The 23,652-nt window shown below is 32.9% G+C and overlaps 1 protein-coding gene across 3 annotated transcripts in view; it reads right to left on the bottom strand.

Annotated features, from left to right (window-relative positions):
• The window catches only part of WDSUB1 (WD repeat, sterile alpha motif and U-box domain containing 1), a 66,076-nt gene that overhangs the window by 6,843 nt on the left and 35,581 nt on the right, over nucleotides 1-23,652 (bottom strand). For 2 of the 3 annotated variants that reach the window (XM_051986330.1, XM_051986329.1), the window contains exons 9-11: nucleotides 23,474-23,580; nucleotides 22,718-22,897; nucleotides 15,450-15,590 (exon numbers count right to left, since the gene is read on the bottom strand). In XM_051986330.1, the coding sequence (XP_051842290.1) occupies nucleotides 15,450-15,590; nucleotides 22,718-22,897; nucleotides 23,474-23,580 (428 nt within the window). The remainder of the gene's footprint in view (nucleotides 1-15,449; nucleotides 15,591-22,717; nucleotides 22,898-23,473; nucleotides 23,581-23,652) is intronic. The other variant, XM_051986331.1, reaches the window with a different exon arrangement.

Raw genomic sequence — 23,652 nt, 5'->3', positions numbered from 1 at the left:
TGAAAAGTAATCACTGAGAGAAAGGAACTAGGTAGAAGGACTGAAAAGAGCTCCAGCAAAAAATGGCATTTAAGCTATCTTGAAGGAAGTTGGGGTTTATTTAAAAAAGGAGGCAAGAAAAAAAAACAAGCATCACAAGAAAGGGAATACCAGTGTAAAATCCTGTAAATGGGAGATGGAATGTTGTACATAAGGAATAGAACTATAGCTAGACATTTAAGTTCAATGAGAGAAGCAAGAAGATTGGAAAGATCAGGAGTCAAGTTGTGAAGAATTTTAAATGCCAAAGAGTAATTAATATTTGATCACAGAGATAATAATAATGTACTCTGAGTTTAATAAGTAGACATACTTAGGCTACCCTTTTAAGAAAACTACTTAAGAAGCTACACGAAAGATGTAGTAGGATAGGGAAGGACTTGAGGAATAGAGACTAAAAAGAATAGACTATGTGAGAGATAATGAGAGTCTGACATATAGGAGTGGAGAGAGGTGTCTAAGTGTATGAGAGATATAATGCAAGTTGAAATTAGCTGAGATAGAGTGGATGAATGGGTCACAGAAGCTGAACAAATTAAGGTATTTGGAAGATAGGGTATTTGAGGGAACATCAATCTTTATACTGAAGTTGCCTAATTTAAGAAGGAGGAGTTAAGAGGGAGAAGAAAACTGAGCTGCGCTAAACTCATTAGGAAAAAAATGACCCTGGAAGTCAATATGGTTCCCAAGATCTAGACAGAGTGACAAAAAGATAAGAGAATAAAAGGAAAAAGCAATAGAAAAGATAAAACTAGATTAGTTCTTTGAAAAAAATTAATAGCCCTTTAGCTAAACTGAACAAAAAGGAGAAAAACCAAATTGCCAAAATAAAAAATGATTAAGATGAAATCTAATCATTAAATTATCAGAGCCTACTATTCACAATTATACATTTGCAAAACATGATTTAAAAGGATTATTTGCAAAAATTAAAAGCACATAAAAGATCTTTTCCTAGTCTTAAAAAATGAAAACCCACAAATCATAAAGAAAAAGATCTTCTGATCTGGATGGATTTATAGTTAAATTATATCAAAAATGCAAAAAGCAATTAATGGTATATAAATTCTCAAAATTATTTTCTTAAATGTACCAAACTCTTTTCTTGAGATGAATATGATTAATATGCCTCAAATAAATAAAGCAAAGAAAGACAAGTAGAGTCCACCTCATTATTCAATGAAAACTTTAAATAAAATCTCAGCAAGATGATTATAGCAAAAAATATCTATTTAATGTATATGTATGCATTTACATATAGAATGTTTGTGTCATATATATTTATATGACCATATAAGCATATATATATATACACACACATATACATACATATATATACACATACATATACATACATACATATATATATATATGTATGTATGTATGTTGTAGCCATCTTAAGAGCTCAAAGCATATGAACCCTTTGATCTCAGAGACAGGATAAATGAGGTGGAAGACTCATAGAGTGTGAAAAGAGCTCCAGTTTCATATGCTGTACAGCCTTGTTGATATACATTTTTGCAAGCGTGATCAGCATGTGATCAGTGTGTGATCTGCACATGAACAATAGGCAATCTCCAACCACCATTCTGAGAAGAAGCTCCTGGGTTTTGCATATGCATGGTATCTGCCAATAGGAGGAGAGCCAATCCAGCAATTTAGTAATTCACTCACAAGTGAGAGGCCTTGTTAAGGCATCTCTGTTCATGAGCCACTAGCAGTGACCCTCAGGGCTCAACCATTTCCATGATCACACATCATTGCTCCTTGCTCAACAAGGGCATTTCTACAACATGGCAGAAAACTTATTGTGCACCAAAGGTCAAGATGGCCTCGATACTCCCTCTTGGTAGAGTCCCATAGCCTAGCAAAAATATTTATAAAAATTTACAACCAAGGTGCTTTTATATCAGGGATAAAAAGAAGACATAACATTTGGGGAAAATATAATCCTATTAAAACAAAACCACCTCAAACTATGTAGTTATATCAATAATTACATATTGCGAAAAAAAGATGCGAAAAAAAACCACCCCCAAAAACTTTAAAAGCAACAGTAATATATTAAAAATTGAAAGCAAAATTATTTAAAACCATCAGTAAGCATCATATGTAATGGGGATAAGTTGAAACCATTCCCAATAAGAGCAGTAGTGAAACAAGGTTACCCACTATCACCGTTACTATTCAATATTGTATTAGAAATGCTAGCTTTGGCAATAAGAGTTAAGGAAGAGATTAAAGGAATATGAATAAGTAATGAGGAAACCAAATTATCACTTTTTGCAAATGATATGATAGTAAACTTGGAAAACCCCAGAGATTCTACTAAAAAGCTATTAGAATAATCCACAACTTTAGCAAAGTTGCAGGATGCAAAATAAGCCCACATAAGTTATCAGCATTCTTATATGTCACTAACAAAACCCAACAGTTAGAGATACAGAGAGAAATTCCATTTAAAGTAACTGCCAATCATATAAAATATTTAGGAATCTGTCAAGGGAAAGTCAGGAACTATATGAGCAAAACTATAAAACACTTTCCACACAAATAAAGTCAGATCTAACCAATTGGAAAAATATTAAGTGCTCTTAGATAGATTGAGTGAATATAATAAAAATGACAATACTACCTAAACTAATCTATTTATTTAGTGCTATACCAGGCTCCTGAAAAATTATTTTAATGACCTAGAAAAAATAACAACAAAATTCATCTGAAGAACAAAAGGTCAAGGGAACTAATGAAAGAAAAATCAAATGAAGGTGGCCTAGCTGTACCAGATCTAAAACTATATTATAAAGCAGCGGTCACCAAAACTATTTGGTATTGGCTAAGAAAAAGACTAATTGATCAGTGGAATAGGTTAGGTTCACAGGACAAAATAGTAATAACTTTCATAATCTAGTGTTTGACAAACCCCAAAACCCCAGCTTTTGAGATAAGAATTCACTGTTAGACAAAAACTGCTGGGAAAATTGGAAATTAGTATGGCAGAAACTAGGCATTGACCCACACTTAACGCCATACAGCAAGATAAGGTCAAAATGGCTTCATGTTTTAGGCATAAAGAATGAAATTATAAATAAATTAAAAGAACACAGGATAGTTTACCTCTCAGACCTGTGGAGGAGGAAGGAATTTGTGACCAAAGAAAAACTAGAGATCATTATTGATCACAAAATAGAAAATTTTGATTACATCAAATTAAAAAGCTTTTGTACAAACAAAACTAACGCATGCAAGATTAGAAGAGAAACAATAAACTGGGAAAACATTTTTACATCCAAAGGTTCTGATAAAGGCCTCGTTTCCAAAATATATAGAGAATTTACTCTAATTTATAAGAAATCAAGCCAATCTCTAATTGATAAATGGTCAAAGGATATGAACAGACAATTTTCAGATGAAGACATTGAAACTAGTTCTAGCCATATGAAAAGATGCTCCAAGTCATTATTAATCAGAGAAATGCAAATTAAGACAACTCTGAGATACCACTACACACCTCTCAGATTGGCCAGAATGACAGGGAAAGATAATGCGGAATGTTGGAGGGGATGTGGGAAAACTGGGACACTGATACATTGTTGGTGGAATTGTGAATACATCCAACCATTCTGGAGAGCAATTTGGAACTATGCTCAAAAAGTTATCAAACTGTGCATACCCTTTGATCCACCAATGTTACTACTGGGCTTATATCCCAAAGAGATACTAAAGAAGGGAAAGGGACTTGTATGTGCAAAAATGTTTGTGGCAATCCTTTCTGTAGTGTCTAGAAAATGAATGGATGCCCATCAATTGGAGAATGGCTGAATAAATTGTGTTATATGAATGTTATGGAATGTTACTGTTCTAAAATAAATGACCAGCAGGATGAATATAGAGAGGCTTGGAAAGACTTACATGAACTGATGTGGAGTGAAATGAACAGTACCAGGAGATCATTATATACTTCAACAACAATACTATATGATGATCAATTCTTATGGACGTGGCTCTCTTCAACAATGAGATGAACCAAATCAGTTCTATTTGTTCAGTAATGAATAGCACAGCTATACCCAGCAAAAGAACTCTGGGAAATGAGTGTGAACCACTACATAGCATTTCCAATCCCTCTGTTTTTATCCACTTTCATTTTTGATTTCCTTCTCAGGTTAATTTTACCTTATTTCAAAGTCCAATTCTTCTTGTGCAGCAAAATAACTGTATGGATATGTATACATATATTGTATTTAACATATACTTTAACATATTTAACATGTATTGATTTACCTGCCATCTGGGGGAGAAAGTGGGGGAAAGGAGGGGGAAAAGTTGGAACAGACGATTTTGCAAGGGTCAGTGCTGAAAAATTCCCCATGCATATAACTTGTAAATAAAAAGCTATAAAATAAAAATAAAAAATCCCCCCCCCCAAAAAATTGAAAGCATAAATATAAGACTATTTTAATATGGTAAAAACATCTATGTAAAATCAAAATTATTATTTGTAGTTGCAAAACACTTGAAACTTTCCCAGAAAATCAGGAGGAAAGCAAGGATGTTCTTTCTCTACTTATTATTTGACATAGGCCTAGAAATGCTAACAACCATTATTTAAAAGATTTATAAATATGTGCAGAGGAGACAAAATAATCCCCATTTGCATATGACATGACTCACTAAAAAAATTTCTGAGGATCAGAGGAAAAACAAAACTAATGGAAACAAGTAGCTTAAGTAAAATAAGATATAAAACAAATCCTCAGAAAAAAAAAATCAACAATATTTCTCTATAGCAAAAACAAAATCCAGGAGGAATTCATTAAAAATAAAAACACATTTAAAAAGTCAAGAAATTCAAGTGAGACAAGAAGAACTTCAGACAAAAAAGAAATGAAATTGGCACGCAGCAACAATATTAGCATGAAGGACTACATGAGTCAATTATGCCAAAACAGATTTTGTGTTGAGCAATGGTTGCTAATCCAGACATATATGTTCACATAATAGTTCAACTAAGTGAAGATACATTAGTAAGAATAATCACAGAAATGGTTTTGTTAAAGATTTCCAAAATTGCAAATGAGTTAGTTATTGAAAAATCAATTCAGGGTGCAATTGATCCAGAACAAACCAAACTATTTAAGATCTGGAAATTAAATGGCTTCAATCCATATAAAATAATACATGCTATAATGTGTTGACTCCATAGACAAAAGGAACACAATCCTACTAAATGGACCAGCTAGCACTGGAAAATCATTAATTGCCCAGAAAATTTGTCACCCAGTTGGCAATGTTGGTTGCTGCAACTCAGTAAACATATCAATTCCATTTAATGATTACCCACAAAAATATTAAACCGGAAATCTATTACAAATAAACTGACTTCAGGACAAGCAGACAAAATAGACCAAAAAGGAAAAAGAAGTAAAACTACTGAACCAACTCCAATAATAATGACCACTAATGAAAATATCAACCAGGTGAGAATGGGCTGTGAACTAAGGTTCCTGAATATACTGAACCACAGATAACTAAACTTTAAATTCAGAAAAGTTCTAGATCGTGCCTTTGGTCTAAGAAGTGATGAAGAAAACCAAATATTTTCAAACATTTACAAAATCTTGGTTTGACGTCAACTATGAGCAGGTATATCAGTAAGTGAAATGAAGTGCCAGTTTGGGTAGAAAAGTGGGAGAAGCCAAAAGAATACAATGTTTATAAAGCTTCTCTGTACTCTGGTAATCCAGGTCACTGCAAGAAATACTCAAAAGCACAAGACTGGGTCTTTGATGAGATTGAAAGAGCCTGCTGCACGCCAGACTAGGATATAGAGTCAGCCACAGAAAAAGAACCTGAAACACCCAATTCTGCTGTTCCAACTACAGGAGCATTCGACTGAGAAATTCTTCACAGAAAATGTGTGATGCCACCAGTAAAAAAGCCCTAGAGAAGGTAAGCACAAATCAAACATCAATCTAAAACCAATCTTTACACAATGGTCTCTCACAATCTAAACTAACCAAATACCAGTGCTTTTCAGGTTATTCTCTAGAATACAACCGTCTGGGACCAGGCAACACAAATCCAGCACCAACAAACCAAGGTATCAAAGCTATGAAATGACATAACCCAGCATACTCAACTCTATGAAAAGAAGTGCACAATCCGTACCAATATTTTAACGAAGCAGATAAGGACTTCATAAAAGCAACTACCAGGCAAGTAGACGGCAAAATATTTAAAGCAAAAGAATTAATAGCACCTAGACTGGAACTTCTAACAAAAAAGGTAAAACACAGTCTCACATCCCACAATTTGGAAAAACTAGAAAATAAATACTTAGACATACATTCGTTAATCACACCATAAAAAGTTAAACCAACCACATACAGACAATGCAAACATGGCTGAACAGCCACAAAAGAAAGCAACTAACAATGTACAGGAACAAGCAGGACTAGGAGGAGGTGGTAGAGGAGGAGGCAGAACGGGCCTCTCAACAGGAGACGTCACCAATAGCACCATATGAGACTGTGAAAACTGACTTGTCACAATAACTGGCCACGGAACAAGACACACCCATCTCTCAACACCTAAAAATGAGACACACTGCAAAGAATAGAAACACAATTCACAGGAGATGGCGCAAGAAGAGCAGGCAAGACGACAGCTCCCGCATGCATGTCCCAACACCATGGACTCCAGCAGACTCAAGTGCTTTGGGAGTAGGGACGACTCCATGAGACTTCCAGCCCATGTCAAGCATAGTGAACTTAATCTAGCATCATTGGAACCAGACTATTCAACATCACAACTCAAAGCCAGTGAGCAAGGGCTGGAAGGAGCTGAAATCAAAGGCTACAACAATCATCTCACCGTAACCATGCAGAGGACTCAGAATAACATTATGCCTCCATCACAGGCACACCGACGGCCCCAAGATGCATTCTGTGGGAGACCAACAAACTCTATCTATGGGGTCACTACACAAAGTAATAGACTTCAAAAAACCATCTCAAAACACCTGTTCTAGCATTTTTAATTGCAGTCAGAACAATAATTGTTCCTACCGATAGAAAATACAATGCCAATAGAAATTATTTAGAACAGGGCACAATTTTTCAACAGGAATTAATTACTTCAATCAGAACGACAATGAGCTTTCAGAACCAAAGAAAATTAAGAAGAGCAGCCCAGATAGAACCGAGCTTTGATAACAATGTCAAAACTACTATGAATCAAACCAATTCACGGAGAATTGGGAAATCTGGATCAAGCAAATACTCAGAGGCCATTAGAAGCTCACTTAATGTTGGAACAATATACCCTGAACAGACATTTAAAACTGGCAGGGGTGGTTTGTCTGTTGCATCTGGATCATGCCCACCAACATTAGAATCAGACACAAAGGGAAAGAACAAAAAATAATTTATGACTATCAATGAATGAAAGAGACAAAAAATGGTTAACGCAACATGCATGAATGCAAAATCAAGACTTAGAATTCAGAAATCACTGGAGACAAACAATATTAGAATACAACAGACCAACTGCAAACCAAATGATGAGAGGAACAGGAGAACGCAATACATTTGTTTCATGGATTGCATTAGATTCCCGAGAACCTCAGTACCCTTGGAGACCAATATGGGACAAACACCCAAACACCAAGCATAAAACAAACTTAAGAACATTAGCACCATTTGTATGTGAAGACAATCCATCAGGACAACTTTTTGTTAAATTACCTCCAAACTGTACTGATATTTGACGAAATTGGAACCATACAAAGGAGGATAATTACTTATGCTACTTTCTTCTGGAGACTAACATTCTGAGGAAAGCTAAGAATTCCACAAGCATTCAACATTTACTTGGTATCTGCTCCAGACTCACAACTATTTATTTAATGACCAATTTCCAGACTCCTCAGGAGTATTCAGCATACCATACAAAGATCCCAAAGAGTATTCAACATGCCATAGGTGGGAGGAAGAACCATTTTAACAATCTCATATTAACTTCTCTCTCCTTGCCAATTTCAAAAATACTCTTAATAAAATCATAATTATTATTAATATTTCAATACTAACATAAAAAACCCAAAAATTAAAATTATATTCTGATTCCATTGTCTTTTTCTAAGGGAAACTAACCAACTCCATGCAACTGCTTTAATGAGGGGGAGTAGGTAGGTGGGAATGGCCTGTTCTGGTCCATAATAAAAGGTGGTTTCTTGTACTTTCTTTATACTAACCAACCAGCTAGCTTTGACTTTTGTTGATGTGGAACTTACAAGAAGCATAGTATCTTCTATAAATAGATATACTATAAATAGATATAAATAGATACTTTCTATAAATAAGCATCTGGAGGATTCAGAATCATTCTTTCATATGAAAAATACAGCACATAAGAGTTTGTGAACTTCTTTGTTGACAAACCACCTCTCATGCCTCATTTGAGATTGACAGAAAATTGTTAAACAAAGTTCTCTGTAAATGTAGCTTTCAAGTAATCTTTTGTTCTGTTTTTAAAAAATATATATTAACAAATGTCACATAGTGCAATACACTTAGAAGAAAATCATAATACAATGAAAGATTTAAATCAGAGCCTCAGAAGTTAATACAAATACCAATTCCCAAGTCCTAACAAATCTGTATTACATTTCAAAACAGTCCCTGTTAACTTTAAAAAAAATTAAATATACATTCTTTATAGAATATCAACCTATGTAATGAGAACAAGCCAAATGTTTTATTTTTGAATTGCAGGTGCAGTTTTTACATTTGTTTTGCAAAGAAAAAACAAAGCATTATCTTCAATAGTCATCTCAGTATTCTATATAAAATTGTTTGAGAGCAATAGTTATGCTAAGTGAAACTGTTTTAACTTAAATAGGTTTACTGTTTAAGTACGCCATAACTACCTTTTATGTTGTTTAATCTCCAGTGGTTAACAGTTTTGTTAAGATTTTTGTATAACAGCAAATTCATTTACTTTTCTAGTAAGTCTGCTACTAAGTCCATTTTCAAATGTACACCCTCACATGGTTAAGTGGTGAGAAAAAGGTATAAATATTTTAAGTAGGCTCTGTGTACACAGTAGTCTATTATAGTTTATGAAGAGTCTCATTTACACACACACACACACACACACACACACACACACACACATAATGTATGTGTGTGTATGTATGTCATTATAGCTTTCATACTCTCCACCATAGCCACCACACCTCAATCTTTCAAATTCAGCACCAATACCAATTCTATTAGAGCCTCTGCTAGCCTAAAGTCCATCATAAGGACCTGGTTAATGCAGAGCTATTGGCTTTCCAAGAGGAATGTAAGTACAAACTTCTACTTTTTGAAGTATTTCAATGTATTCTTTCCTTGTATTTGTTTAAACTTCCTCAGCTATTTTCTGTAAAGCAAAATGCACAAAAGCCTCCCCTGTGCTCTTTTCCTGAAAGTCCAGTGGCAATGTCAAGCCATTGGGCATGATTTCAATTCTGGACAAAATAAAAAGAACAACTTTATTATTATTATTATTATTATTATTATTATAGTCAAATGAGAGAACAATAAGGTACAGAAAGGCTTCATTGGCAGTGTCAGGATCAGAATGCTTCAACACTCAATACATTTCAACCTTCTATGAATACTTAAAAATATCTGTATTCTATGATTTTTTCCCAGTGCTAATCTGACTTCATTTTTTGATTCAAGTTAACAAATGTTTCTCTACTTGGTCTGTCATCTTTGCTATACATGAAACAAATGCCTTATGCTCCATTTTAAATTCTGAATTCTGAAAAGAATTGGACTTCATTTGCTGAATGGGAACCAAGGACAGAGCAAGTCTCAGGCCTTCACCAGGAAGCCTTTTCAGTTTCTGGTGCCTTGTTGGTCAAAAATGGAGGCTTGATACTTGATTTTGGTTATGAGTATGAAGAACTGTGTTATCCATATTTAACAGGTATTGAACTACCTGCCATCTAGGGGAGGAGGTGGGGGGAAGGAGGGCAAAAGTGGGAACAGAAGATTTTGCAAGGGTCAATGCTGAAAAATTACCCATACATATGTTTTGTAAATAAAAAGCTACAATAATAATTGTAGAGGTCCAGAACTCTGAAAAGGAATACCTGAATTACTTGAATCAAGGACAGCAAGATACTTATAGCAGTGTGAGATAATGGTTCCCTAAACATATACTTAATGATATGGTGATGTAATAGTTGCGTATGCTCAGTGTGTTGTAGTGATGTAATCATACTGAGGTATGTAAGGGAGTGTCAGCCACAGAAGACGACTCTCAGCCACAGACATAGAGAAGACTACAGATTCCAGATTCCAGACTCCATCTTTGACCAGCCACATGATAGCTCTCCTGACTCCTTCACTTCTCCACTTAAAGACCAAGGCCTGTTCTGGGACCCTCCAGAGAGCTAGCCCGGACATTACAAATAATAATAATAATAATAAAAAAGAATTGTATTATCAAGTAATCTTGTGTAATTATGACATGTAATGGAGATAGCTTATTAAAAGAAAACTTTTAATTCTCTTAAGAGCTCAGTATGTTCTTGTGGTCTTTAAGTAAATCATATGACTTGAAGATGTGGAAAAACTGTAGAATAACCTTTGCAAAAAGCCTATTTGTGTACTCCTGTTTTCATCAATGATGATGGAGATATTTGTTATTTGTTTTGTTCCATTGTTTTTCAGTCACATATGACTCTCTGTGACCCCGTTTGAATTTTTCCTGGCAAAGATATTGAAGTGACTTTTCCATTTCTTCTTCAGCTCATTTTACAGAAGACAAACTGAGGCAAACAGGGTTAAGTGATTTGCCCAGAGTCACATAGCTAGCAAGTTTCTGAAGCTACATCTGAATTCTTGAAGATGTCTTCCTTGCTCCTGGCCCAGCACCATCCACTGTACCACCTAGTTGCACAGTGTATTTGTAGATAATTCCTTTAGAGAGTTCATTTAAATCTATAATATGGGCTTGAATCTTCCTGATCATTTTTTTTCCCCAAAGGCTATCTCATAGAACTGTAAGCTCTGAAAATTCTTGCCAAATTGGAAAAGTATATTCTTGATAACACTCTATTCTGTAGTATAAGTATATAGAAGCTAAAACCAGTATGTTAATCATTTGGTGCCTTTTTTTTTTTTTTTTAAAGTCATGGCAGTCCAACAAACAAAAAATGCAAAATCGTCCTATCTTGTGTAGTCTTTCTATTTCTGCAGTGGTTGTGGTAGAGTGACAGAAGAGAAGAAACTGCTAAGAACCAGAATTTTATAGAACATAAACAAACTTTAAAGTTCATTACTTTTATTCTAAAGAAGTTATTAAATAACTTGAAAAACAGATATTTATCTATCCTGATATTATTACTATAAAAAAAATCATAAAAACTACAGAAAGTAAAGCCAAAAGGTAGCACATAGTTTCTTCCTGAAAAAGCAAATTTTAAAATGGGTATTATTGGTTTATGATATGCCTAATATCACCTTTTTTAAGGATACACTTAGCAGTCTTGCCCTCTCATGACAAGAGCAAACAAAAAGATCACCATTATATGTGTAGCACCAAGATATTGTAGAGGAAGAAGTAGTATAAGAATTCTATCAAAAACTCCTTAAGATTTTTCATACCTAATCAACATATAAACTGAAACTCAATAACATTAGCAGGAAGTTGGGTACCAAAAAAAAAAAAATGACAAAAAGTATGTTAGAAAGCTGTAGTTCATAAATAAAAATAAATAAGAAAAAAGACCAGTAGTATATTTTAAAATAACATTCTGGTATATAATGAATATTTTCTTCTAGAAGAGAAGGGACTCATAAATATGGTGAGAAACAAACATAAAAATGAAATGGACTAGTATCTAACAGAGACTAATTTGTAGTTAAACCTTGGAGTTTAGCTTTTTGAAAATGGCCTCCAGTTTTGTATTGTCATTACTAGGTGGATCATATCTGCATACATAAACTGTCAAACTAAAAGGAAAAACAGGTTTGCTTTTTAGTCTAGTTTGAGGACATAATTGTTCATAAAGCAAAGCAACTCTATGACAGTACAAGAGTTTACTGAATACTGGGATACTTTTCATTGTTGTTTTATTATTTTCTCAATATTACTTGAGACAATCTTCATCAGCCAAGTAAGTAATCAAAGTCGAGCTCAGGCCAATACTAGTAAAATTTTGGAGGACACTGTATATCATAAATTATTTTAATATAAATACCCTTCAAACTTGTCTTTTATCATCTAAAATTCATTACTCATGGACATTAGTGAGTAAACAAGGATCTGGTACTAACCTAAACTAGCAGTTGTTTAGACAAATATAAAATTAACACATTTCATGGCAATGAAAATGCTTCAAAATATCTTTGATTTTCAGAGTAGAACTCTCTCCATTTATTCAGCTCACAATCACTCCATGACTTATAAATGACTTCCTAAGTGGGTACAGCCAGTCTTCTGGCTCAAAATGTAGCTAAGTTTGTTCTTTGAGCAATATTTTATCCCTGGACCTGTATTCAAAGACTTTCTACCTTGGGAGGATCTGCTATGTACCATAACTGTTTTGGAGCTCTCAAGAATACTTCAATATAAATATGAAGCTTTAGAATAGGATATAAATGTATAGCATTACAACATTACAATCAAAAGTTATACTGTGCAAAAACACTCTTGTGACAAAATGAAACACCCTGTGCTAAATGAAAAAAGCAGGGATTCTCAGCAGATTTATTCCATCACATTGCAATGTAAGCTTTAAAACAGGTCATCACAGAGTTAAAGAGTTATCAATGAAATCATTAGAACTCTCATACAAGAATCAAGGCTATCATACCATCAAATATAAAACAAGGTTCATTTAACCAGACATCAAACCCTACTTTACAGTTTAGGAAACTGAGACAGATAGAAGTTAAATTGCTTGCTCAGAGTCTCACAGCTTTTAAGCACATGAGGTTAAATTTGAACTAAGATCGTCTTTACTCCTGGCCCAGTGTCCTATATACACTGTGCCATCAGCTATCTCTTTTTAAATAGCTTTGCTTATTTTGAAAACTTTCCCGCTCCAAATATAGTATAAGAGTGAGCACATACTTTTAACTAAGACAGTATTACCCTTAAATAAAAATAATGTTGCTGGCATAAGTTACTTGTTCAATTAAAATCAGTTAGATAGTACCTATTATGTTTAAAGTGCTAAAGCACTTTTTAAAAAATTATCTCACTAGGACACTAATACATTGTTGGTGGAGTTGATACAACCATTCTGTAGAACAAGTTAAAACTATTTCCAAAGGACTATCAAACTGTGCATATCCTTTGACTCAGCAATGTCTACATTGGGCCTATATCCCAAAAAAGATCATGAAAAAGGGGAAAGGATGCTTATTTGCAAAAATGTTTGTGGCAGCCCTTTTTGTAATGGTAAAGAACTGAAATTGAGTGTATGCTCATCAGGTGGAGAATGGCTGAATAAGTTATGGTATATGAATGTTATGGAATATTATTGTTCTATAAGAAATAATCAGGAGGATGATTTTAGAGAGGCTTAGAGAAACTTACATGAACTGATGCTGAGTGAACTGAGCAGAGCCAAGAGATCATTGTACATGACAACAGCAAGATTATATGATGATCAATTCTGATGGACTTGGCTCTTTTTAACAATGAAGTGATTCAAGAAAATTCCAATAGAGTTGTGATGGAGAGAGCCCTCTGCATCCAGAGAGAGAGGACTATGGGGATTGAATGCAGATCACAACACTGTATTTCCACCTTTTTTGTTGTTGTTTGCTTGTTTTTTTTTTTCTCATTTTCCCCCTTTTGGTCTGATTTTCTTCTGCTATATGATAATTATGGAAATATGTATAGAAGAATTAATTGCATATATGTTAATATATCCTGGATTGCTTGCTGTGTTGGGGAGGGGAATAGGAGAAAGGGAGGAAATAAAATTTGGAATGAAAGGTTTTGCAAAGCTGAATATGGAAATCTATTCTTGCACTTATTTTGAAAGTGGAAAGCCTATTATTAAAAAATAATAATTAAAAAAATTATCTCATTTGATCCTACAACAAACTATCTAAATATGTATTCCCTTCCTTTGCATTTCCCTTGTTATTATGCTGCATAACACTTAGTTTATCCACACCCAGATCGCTCCTTTGTAGAACAGTAAATTGGAAAAGAAAATGTTTGTCTTGACATCAGGAAGCCTGGCTGTTTATACTTGCTAGCATTGGCCAAATGATTTTATTTCTGTAAGTCATCATTAAGCAAAGCTTAAAAGATTTTCAAACCTTGAGTCTATATAAATGTGAGCTGTTATTAGCTAACCTTAAACACAATAATATGAGAATCAGGTTCATAGTATCAATTAAGCAATTTTTTTCTAACAGAAATATTCATTCCAATAATAGTTATAAATATTATTCAGACATGTATAGCATTTTAAAGTTTGCAAAACATTTTAAATATGTGACTTCAATTGATCCTCAGAACTCGATAAAGATCATTATTATGCATATAATTATTATAAATTATTATCATTGTCATTTTATCAAAGAGAAAACAGAAATATAATGACTGGCCAAAGGTCTGAAAAAAGATTCCAAGATGTCCAACTGAGGTTTTCCTGACCCCAGAAAGCACTCTATATCTGCCACAGAGCTAGTCCCCATATGTAGAGGATATGCTAAAACAGATGAATGGCATGACCAAGTTTCCATGGTACAATAATCATTCAAGAAAAATACAGGGAAAACTCCTAAATGGTCATATTAAATCAATTCAGGTTCAAAAAACAGTATTACTGATTTTAAAAATCTGATGTTTAAAATATTTTAATCAAACTCAATACATTTTATAAAAATTAAAGGTATAATTTGATCCTAATTTCTTCTAAATAATAAGAAAATATTAAAATTTGTAGTAGGACCACTATCATGCAACTGGCATAATTTATGAGAAATTTGCTTAAACTTATTAAAAGAGTTCTTAATTTAGCATTCCATATTTTACATCTGGTAAGTTAACATGATTATCACATGTTTAAATGAATTCATTATAAAGCAGACATAAAATTTTGCATTTTCCTTCCCCAAGACACATAATGCTCAATTATTTATCATCCAAAGGAACTAAAGAGATAAATAAATTATACCAGAATAAAGTTAAAAGAAACATCCCCTGAAAAAAAAATGGCATAACATTTCCCTCCTAATGATTTATCATCACGATGTACTTTAACAAAGTAACCTCTCTAAACAAGAAATCTTAAACATTCTTTATATTTAATCATACTTTAATGAGTACATTATTCAATTAACATGTTTTGATAAATTTGGTAGTCCATGTATACATACCTGATGCAATGACAGGCTCTTGCATTAGTTCTCTCGTTATTGGACATAGGAATTCATCTGGAATTCCAGAAGAAAGGGATTCCACCTTTACTTTCAGCTCTTCAATTTTCCTTAATACCTTACTTCGTAGGCCAAGAGATTCTGAGGAAAGATAAAGTTCTGTTAAATTCAGTTATCTGTGATTGAGTAGGAAGATTTCACTTAAAAAATCTTCAGATAATACTTTTCATTTAAATCTCTCTCTTCTTTTTAAACATAATATTCAATGTATTTTCAAAGACTATGTTTTTGTTTGCTTAAAGTTAAAAGGAGAAATTTGAATGGCTGTTTTATTTTTACAAGTCTTTAGATTTTAAAAGTTTCTACAATTTTGAGTTGCCCTAAAGGACATACAACAAAAAGATAAAATAATTCAATTTGTTTATTCACAAAACTAAATATTTCCCAGATATAGTTATCGAGATTTAAAAGTGTTGGCATCACTTTGAAAATTTCAAATACTATATAGCATTACAATATATACTTTATTAGTAGACAAAGTGTAGAAGAAAAGTGTGAACATGACATTCTGTTGACTTTGCCATTGGCTTTTGTAAAAGTAAGTTTTACTATTGCTAAATAGGAAGAAAAAAGTTAACCAGGTTTGTAGAATGTTTTTAAAGGAGAGGGGAAAGAAATGGGGAGAAAATGGGAAGGAAGAGAGAAGTAAGTCCCATTAAAAAAATGTAAGTCCCTAAACTTAAATCAAACCTAAAAAGAAATAAAAAACATACTGGAAAACTGTTAATGTTGCCTATGAAATTTCCTTAAGAGAGGACAAATAAAGATCTCAGGATATTTAAAATGAAGCAGCAAGAAAAAAAAAAAAAAAAAGGATTTCTTCATGGGGCATGACACTACTTGAAACTACTTCTTCTGTGGCTTTTTGATTCCATAAAATTCCTTAGATTCTCTGTAATTAGTCTCAAAAGGAAAATTATTCTACATAAAAATATCTAAGTTTGAACTATTCTTTCCTTCTTTAGTTTTAAATAGATTAACTAAAACTCATATAAAAATGAAACATAATCATACCCCACAATTTTTAACAAGTACTTAGTAAACATTTACTATATACCCACAGGAACTAGATAATATTAGGGACACAAAGATATATTCCTGTCCTCACATAATTCACAATTTAATGAGAAAGAAAACATGAAAATAACTTTGTACATGCATGGATATATATAGTGCAAAAGAAGATAATTTCATAGGCAAGGGATTTGGAGAGGAGGTGAGATTCAGTAAGAAAGATGGGGAAAAAACCATTTTAATATAAAAACAACAAAAAATACTTTTAATAGGAAAAAAAAGTGGAATTTTAGCCAAGTCTCAAAGAAATCTAGGGAAGCTAAGGAAGTGGCCAACTTAGAAACAAGTTATATTTCAAAAGTTCATTTGTAAGTCAGCTGTGTAGAACAAGGAAATCTTTTTTCCTATAGAATTGATATCAGAATGCCCAGATCTATATTGTAGTGTAATGATTATTTTCAGTCTGAATTCCGAGTCTTAGCTATAGCAGACATATGCTACAAAAGAGAGGAATAAAAAATGTGAGTTGTTTTGTGATTCCTGAATGCAGAGGCAGGGCCCTCGACAACCATATCCACACCCACACAAAAAAGTGGCAATAAGCAAATTTTGTCTTTGGTACATTCACTGTTCTTCTCTTGCCCTCATGTTGTCCAAAGCCCACAATTATAGCATTTCTTCTAGTTTTATCCTTGCCAGAGAAGAAGAAATTTTTCTAGATTTGACCAGGCTGAATCCCATATTTAGTGGGCATATATAGGGTATAGGAGTGGTGAGCAACAAATGGTCATTTTTCACACATCAAATTCCACTATACAGTGTGTTTCATTCTCATCACACTTAAATCCCTAGCTTCCCTCAAAGGTCAGCTAATGCCTCTTATGGTAGGATGCCTATCTTGATTTCCTTAGGTGCAACTATTACCTCTACTTCTCCCCACCAAAATAATCTTACATTTAATTTATATATTTTTTCTATTTACAAATGCATGGTTTCCTCCAGGACAGTTGTCTTTCTGAAGAGTAGAGATTGCTCCATTTTTATCTTTGTATTCCCAACACCCTCACAGTGACTGGCCCAGAGCAGACACTTAATAAATGTTTGCTGACTGAATGATTGTTAGGTATCATGAAGTATGAGTTAAGACATATACGTTCCAGCAGTTAATTATTTCTAATTTGGCCAGACAATATAGAGGTCCACAGTGGAGTGGAATGAGGGGATTCAGAATGAAGGTAAGCTGAGCAGGTGATAAGAAAGGAAGAAAGAGCCATAGTTAATAAGCCAGATAGAAAATGAGAAAAGCTGAAGGGGTTAGCAATGCAAGTGTCAGAGACTGAGATAAGAAGCAGTTGCTGTAATCTCTCTTGTATCCATTGTCAGAAGAGGAGCTTTAACTTGACACTAAACCAAAAATTCATAACCTTTTTTTGGTGTGATGGACCCTTCTGCAGCAGTCTGATGAAGTCTGAGTGATTCAGAATAATGTCTCCAAATGCAAAGACAAAACACACAGAATTACAGGAAACCCATCATATTAAAATACACTTATCAGACGTTAAAAACAAGTAAATTTGCTCAATATTCCAGATAAGAACCTCTGTGCTTCTAGGAGTCCAACATACTATCCCTGCCTCACCACCCTGTCTAGCACCTGGGAATGTGGTGATATAACCCTAAGCATGAGTATCAGTGTTATTATGTGGGCTGTTTTTAAGTAAAATGTTTTGTGAAGGGGGGATTATCTATATAGTAAATCTTGTTCTTAGTTCTTGATTAATCTTGAGAATTAAATGTCATAATTAATAGAATGCAAGATTTACCTCTATCACTTTAGAAAGCTATTACATGCAAAAATTACTTTAAAAATATAATTCAGAATTTAATCAAATTGTAAAATATGATATTCACTTAAAATTAATGTGAAACGAGCATTTTATTTACACAAATATTTTATTTTACAATTATTTTTAACAGTCCCACTACTTTAAAAGTCATGCATATGAATTAAGGTCAATTTTTAGAAACGTTTGGTAATGACAACAAATATTTCTCAAGAACCACATATTCTGAAGACTATTCTCAGAGAACAGCTTTTCATTCTGTTTATTTCTAAGTTCTTATTCATTTTTGAGAATTTATATAAATAAGTTCCCATCTAAGCTGCTATGGAAGTCAATGGTATAATGTTCTGATTTTTAATTTTTAAATTTCTTGGTGTGGGGAGATAAATATAGTTTAGTTGCTCCAGATGATCAAAATAATGAAGTATGTTATTTGCAATTCAATTCTTAATTCAACTTTTACTGATTCAACAATTAGTCTTTTAAGGAAACATACTTTCACAGCCAGTGTTTGATAGTTCATACATCCCATCTGTTTTTGTGCATCAGCCATCAATGAGAAAACATTTTCCTGTTATTTTCATAGATCAGAGACAAAAAGATTGAAATTTTTTCCAAAGCTTTGGCCCAGATGTAGAACTAGAAGGGAATTTAGAAAGTATGTTCAACTATACCACTTTAAAGATGACAAAACTGAGGCCTTCAGTAAGCTATATACCTTGCCCAAGGTAACAAAGGTAGTAAGTATCACAGATTGGATTTTTACTCAGATCCTCTCTGAAGACAGAATCAGGGCTTCTCTACCATACTAAATAATGATAGTTTTTTAAAGGTACTATTTTAAAGTCAATGGAAATGTAAAATACACATAAGAATGTAATACTGAAAACAATAAAAGCAAACTTTTTTTGGTAATACTCAATTAATCAAACCATTATCTTCAGATAAGATACCAAATAATATTGCCTGTTAAATAAAACAGAAAGATCTATCTACTTTCAAGACAAGGTAAAAGAACAAACAATTAAAACAAGGGGAGTCTTCTCTGACAGCAACTTTCTAAATTATCTTATGATGAGGTTGAGTGAGGAAAAAAATATCCCCCCCCCCAATATTTTTTTCTCCATAAGCTCAGAGAAGTAAAAGCAGAGGACACAGAAAGATTGCTATCAAAACCTGAATTTTTCCAAGAACAAAGATAAGTGAGCAGATTATTTGTGCATGAAGAATCAATCCATCAAGTATTAATGTATACCACACTGCAATGGGGCTAGGGAAACAAAGCAGCAATCTCTGTTCCCATGGAACATATATTCCATCAATACGATATCCATACTTTTTATAAAAATATTAAAATAAATACAAGATAATTATAGCAGGGAAGGTACAGGAAGCTGGAGCAGTAGGATGAGGAAGGGCTTTATATAAAAAAATGATGTTTGAAGCAATCTTTGAAGGAAACTCTAAGAAGCAAATACAATGAGAATGTGAATTCTAAACCTTAGGGGCACCCTGTACAAAATCCTGAAGAAAGGAGAGAATAGATAAGTCTGTCATCTACTGCAATTTTATGTTTATAGAAAGCAGCACCCAAACATGTTAAACAGTCAGTTCTGAAAATGGACACTGTCTCTCAAATGTCAGGAAGAACAGTAACAATGATCTTTATTATCACCTATGCTTATTTGTTATATAAATTTATTTTTGTATACATTTCTTGAAAAAGGGATGACAAGGCCTTAAAAGTCTTCCCAAAGTCTATTCAAACACCCTCTAAAAGTTCTCCAAAGAACCTCTCGAGAGTTCGATTGTTCTCATGAACACAATACTTTGCCTTATTTAATGTGGTAATAGAAAATGAAGATAAGAACATTTATTCAGGATATGGTTCTATATTTCAATGGTAAATCAATTTTATGTCTCTTCTAAATATGTAAGCCTCCATAAATATGAGAAGTGTCTGTATAATTATTTAAAACACGTTGAATGCATATGTAATCTTTGCATCTATTACATGCCAAAATGTAGAAGTAATGAGGAACTGTCCCACATCTAATTTAACAGGAGCCTTGGTGCTAGGCAGCACCTAGCTATTCACTCTGAAGCAAAACCTTTCCCTCTGGCAAGAAAAGCACCACCCCAGAATTCTTTTCCAACAGGTGTATGAGTTAGCAGCAGCTCCTTAATATAGAATCTACGAAATTCTCTTTCAAGTAAAAAATATAACATCTGGGTTGTTCAACTCATTTAAAAATACTCTAAGTGTCAAGCACAACAGATATGCTAGTCTGGTTTTCAACAGTCCAGTGCATTCTACTTTGGTGCACAATTAATAAGCTTTCTTCATATCAAGAGTATTAAATGGAATTCAAATATAGTCTCATTGATGTAGAGGCTGTTTTATCTGTTCTGCTACAAAAGAAAAATGTAAAATAGTTCTGCATCTGAGGATTATAAAGTGAAATCTCATTAGCATATTCCTCATTATCACATTTTGCTGTGCAGCACATTTTTTCAATGCTTAGACACAATCTTAGATCCCATTAGTACATTTTCTAGCAGTGTCTTATTTAGTTTTTTGAAAACTCAAGCACTAATAGAATTTCACTGTAGTTTAAAATAGTACCTGTGGAAGATTAAAGTTTAGACACTTATGAACTTTTTAAGATTTCCAAAATATTGTAGGAAAATAAAATCTTTATTTTACTTACTTAGTGATTTACTGTTTTAAATTTGTGAGCATGCTAACTTCCTGAGCTTTGAAAGCAAGTAAATAGTTGTATATTTACTGAAATACTTTCAAAGTATCACCTACTGCAATTTTCTTTAAAGGCACAAATATAAAAAAAATCAAGGTATTAATCAAATTTTGCTCAATTTCTTTGGCTTACAGCTAATGGCAAAACTGAATGCATTGTATTTTTTTGTGTCAGATCAGAGATTCTTTTTTTTTTTTTTTAATCATACTGATGACTCCTTGGATCTTAAAAAAAAAATCACCTTATTTTCATTAGTATTTATTTTTATTTGTTAAAAGATAGGCATGTCAAGCTTTTTATTAGATATTTACTGTTAAATTTGTAACTATCTTTCATAAATTGGAAATGATTACTTTTTCTTGATAATTAATTTTTTTGACATAGTAACATTAATAGCTTGCAACAGTACAGTAAAATTCTTATAATCAGGACCCACATAATCAGAATTCTTAACACTCTATTTTAGGAGATAGAGGCAAATAATATACTAAGATATCAGAGTCCAAAAAACAAGTTCTAGGGTATGTCCTGGCATCAGTATGAATCACTACTGATATTATAAAATAAGAAATCCTAAAGTTAGAAGTGACTTCAGAAACCATACAACTCAACTCTAACCTAAAGCTTTAGTCCCTTTCTACATCATCCTAAAGAACAGTTATTTGCTTAAAAAACTATATAGTAAAGGGGACTTAATCCATTATGGACAGGAGTCAAAATCTGTCTCATAACTTCTACCTTAGGACAACAGAATGATTGTTCTGTTATAGATTACTACCTATTCCACACAATCACATTATAAAAATAATGAGTTGTAAGAGTCTTAATCATCAAACACATTTACATTCATAATTTTCTAAATAATGAAGAAAAAAAAAGCAAAAAAATATACTAGTACACTCTAGAAAGATTTTCATCAGGTTTCATCTGATTAACCAGAGTTCCTGCTTGACTAGAAATTCTGATTAATCAAAGTTCTACTCTATATTATATATACAGTAGGTAATTGAACTGTGCTTGATTAAAACAAGAGATATGAACATTAGGTAAATCTCACAGTTTTGATTTTTCTTGCTTCAATAGACTATCCTTCCAAGATCACAAAAGCCAATTACCTTACAGATGTGTGCTATTGATCATTAGCATCCATTAGTGGAAAAACAATTCAAAACATATGTACTACAGATGGTAGGTGACATAATGAAGTCAAGGCTAAAAGTCCCCAAGTAATGAGAATTTTTCCAGCTTGGCCTAGCTAAGCCTGACTAGAGAGGAAAAAGAGTCCTTACTATAGTAAATCTATTTTTGATTTTCACATATAGACTCATTAAATTGTTTTTTTCCATTGACATGTCAACTACACTGCTCAGGGGTTGTACCATAATTACTTTTAAATATTTTTTCTCATTTTTAGTTAGTTAATTGTGTTATTACAAATTTTAATATGTAAACAAGCAATTTTTTGTATAAATACACAAATATATATGATAGCACATCTAGAGAAAACCTGAATTGAATACAACTTCCAAAAAGGAAGTTCCAAAAAACATAATCTTTCCTTATGTAAAACTATCTCTTTTATTAATCTTACCAATTTTTAAGTCATCAGTCAGACTTTCTTTCGTAAGACTCAACAGTTCTTTTCCATCAATGTTATTCATCTTGAAAATACTAACAAGGTCTTTTAAACCTTGTGCACAAAGCCACAATGAAACTTCTTCCTCTGACCAATCTTCAATAAATTGCTTTGGTTCATCTCCTGGCCTACCTGCTTGAGAAATCAAGAAGAAAAAAGCAAATAAAATACATATCATTTAAAATTCATTTTCTTAATTTTTTTAATTTATCTTACAAAGTTATTTGGATTTCCTTAATTTTTCATTCCATTATTTTAAATCCTTTCAGAAGATTCAAAATGAACTATTTTCCCTTGTACCTTTTATTTCATTTGACACATGCTTTTTCTCTTCTATTTTAAGACTGAACAAATGTGTTCTATTTGCCCTGTTCTTTGTGCATTAGTGTGGTGATCTGCATATCTGACAAAAAAAGGAGCCAGTAAGTTAACTCCTGCTGCCTAGAGTGGCCAAAATGAAGTTTATTATTTCTATATTCTCAGTAAGTTTATAAAAATTTCAGAGACTGTGAGAGGCACAGTCCTACAGTTTTAATATACTTTAGTTATTAACCCTGACCTCTCTGAAAGGATTTAAAAAACTATAATAAATCTGTATTTCATGCTTTATATTAAGGAAAGCAATTTGAACAACTTGTCACAAGATTTACTGTTTTCCTAAACTAAATGATGGAAAGGGTGAGCTAGGTTACAGACAATATCTCTACAAACCTTGACAATGTGATTTCAGCTCAAACTGCCAGATGTTCACTGTTTTGTCCATTGACCCAGTAGCAAGTAAAAGAATATTGGGTGCAAAGGCACAGGTTGTAACATACCTAGGAAAGAATAAGAACTAGGAAATTTAATATTCTGTGTTTTCTAAATAAAAAATTTTATTGATTAATATT

The sequence above is a fragment of the Antechinus flavipes genome, chromosome 3, assembly GCF_016432865.1.
Source record: "Antechinus flavipes isolate AdamAnt ecotype Samford, QLD, Australia chromosome 3, AdamAnt_v2, whole genome shotgun sequence".
Lineage (NCBI taxonomy): Eukaryota > Metazoa > Chordata > Mammalia > Dasyuromorphia > Dasyuridae > Antechinus > Antechinus flavipes.
Note: the sequence above shows the minus strand (reverse complement) of the source record. Positions and strands in the feature narration are given on the sequence as shown.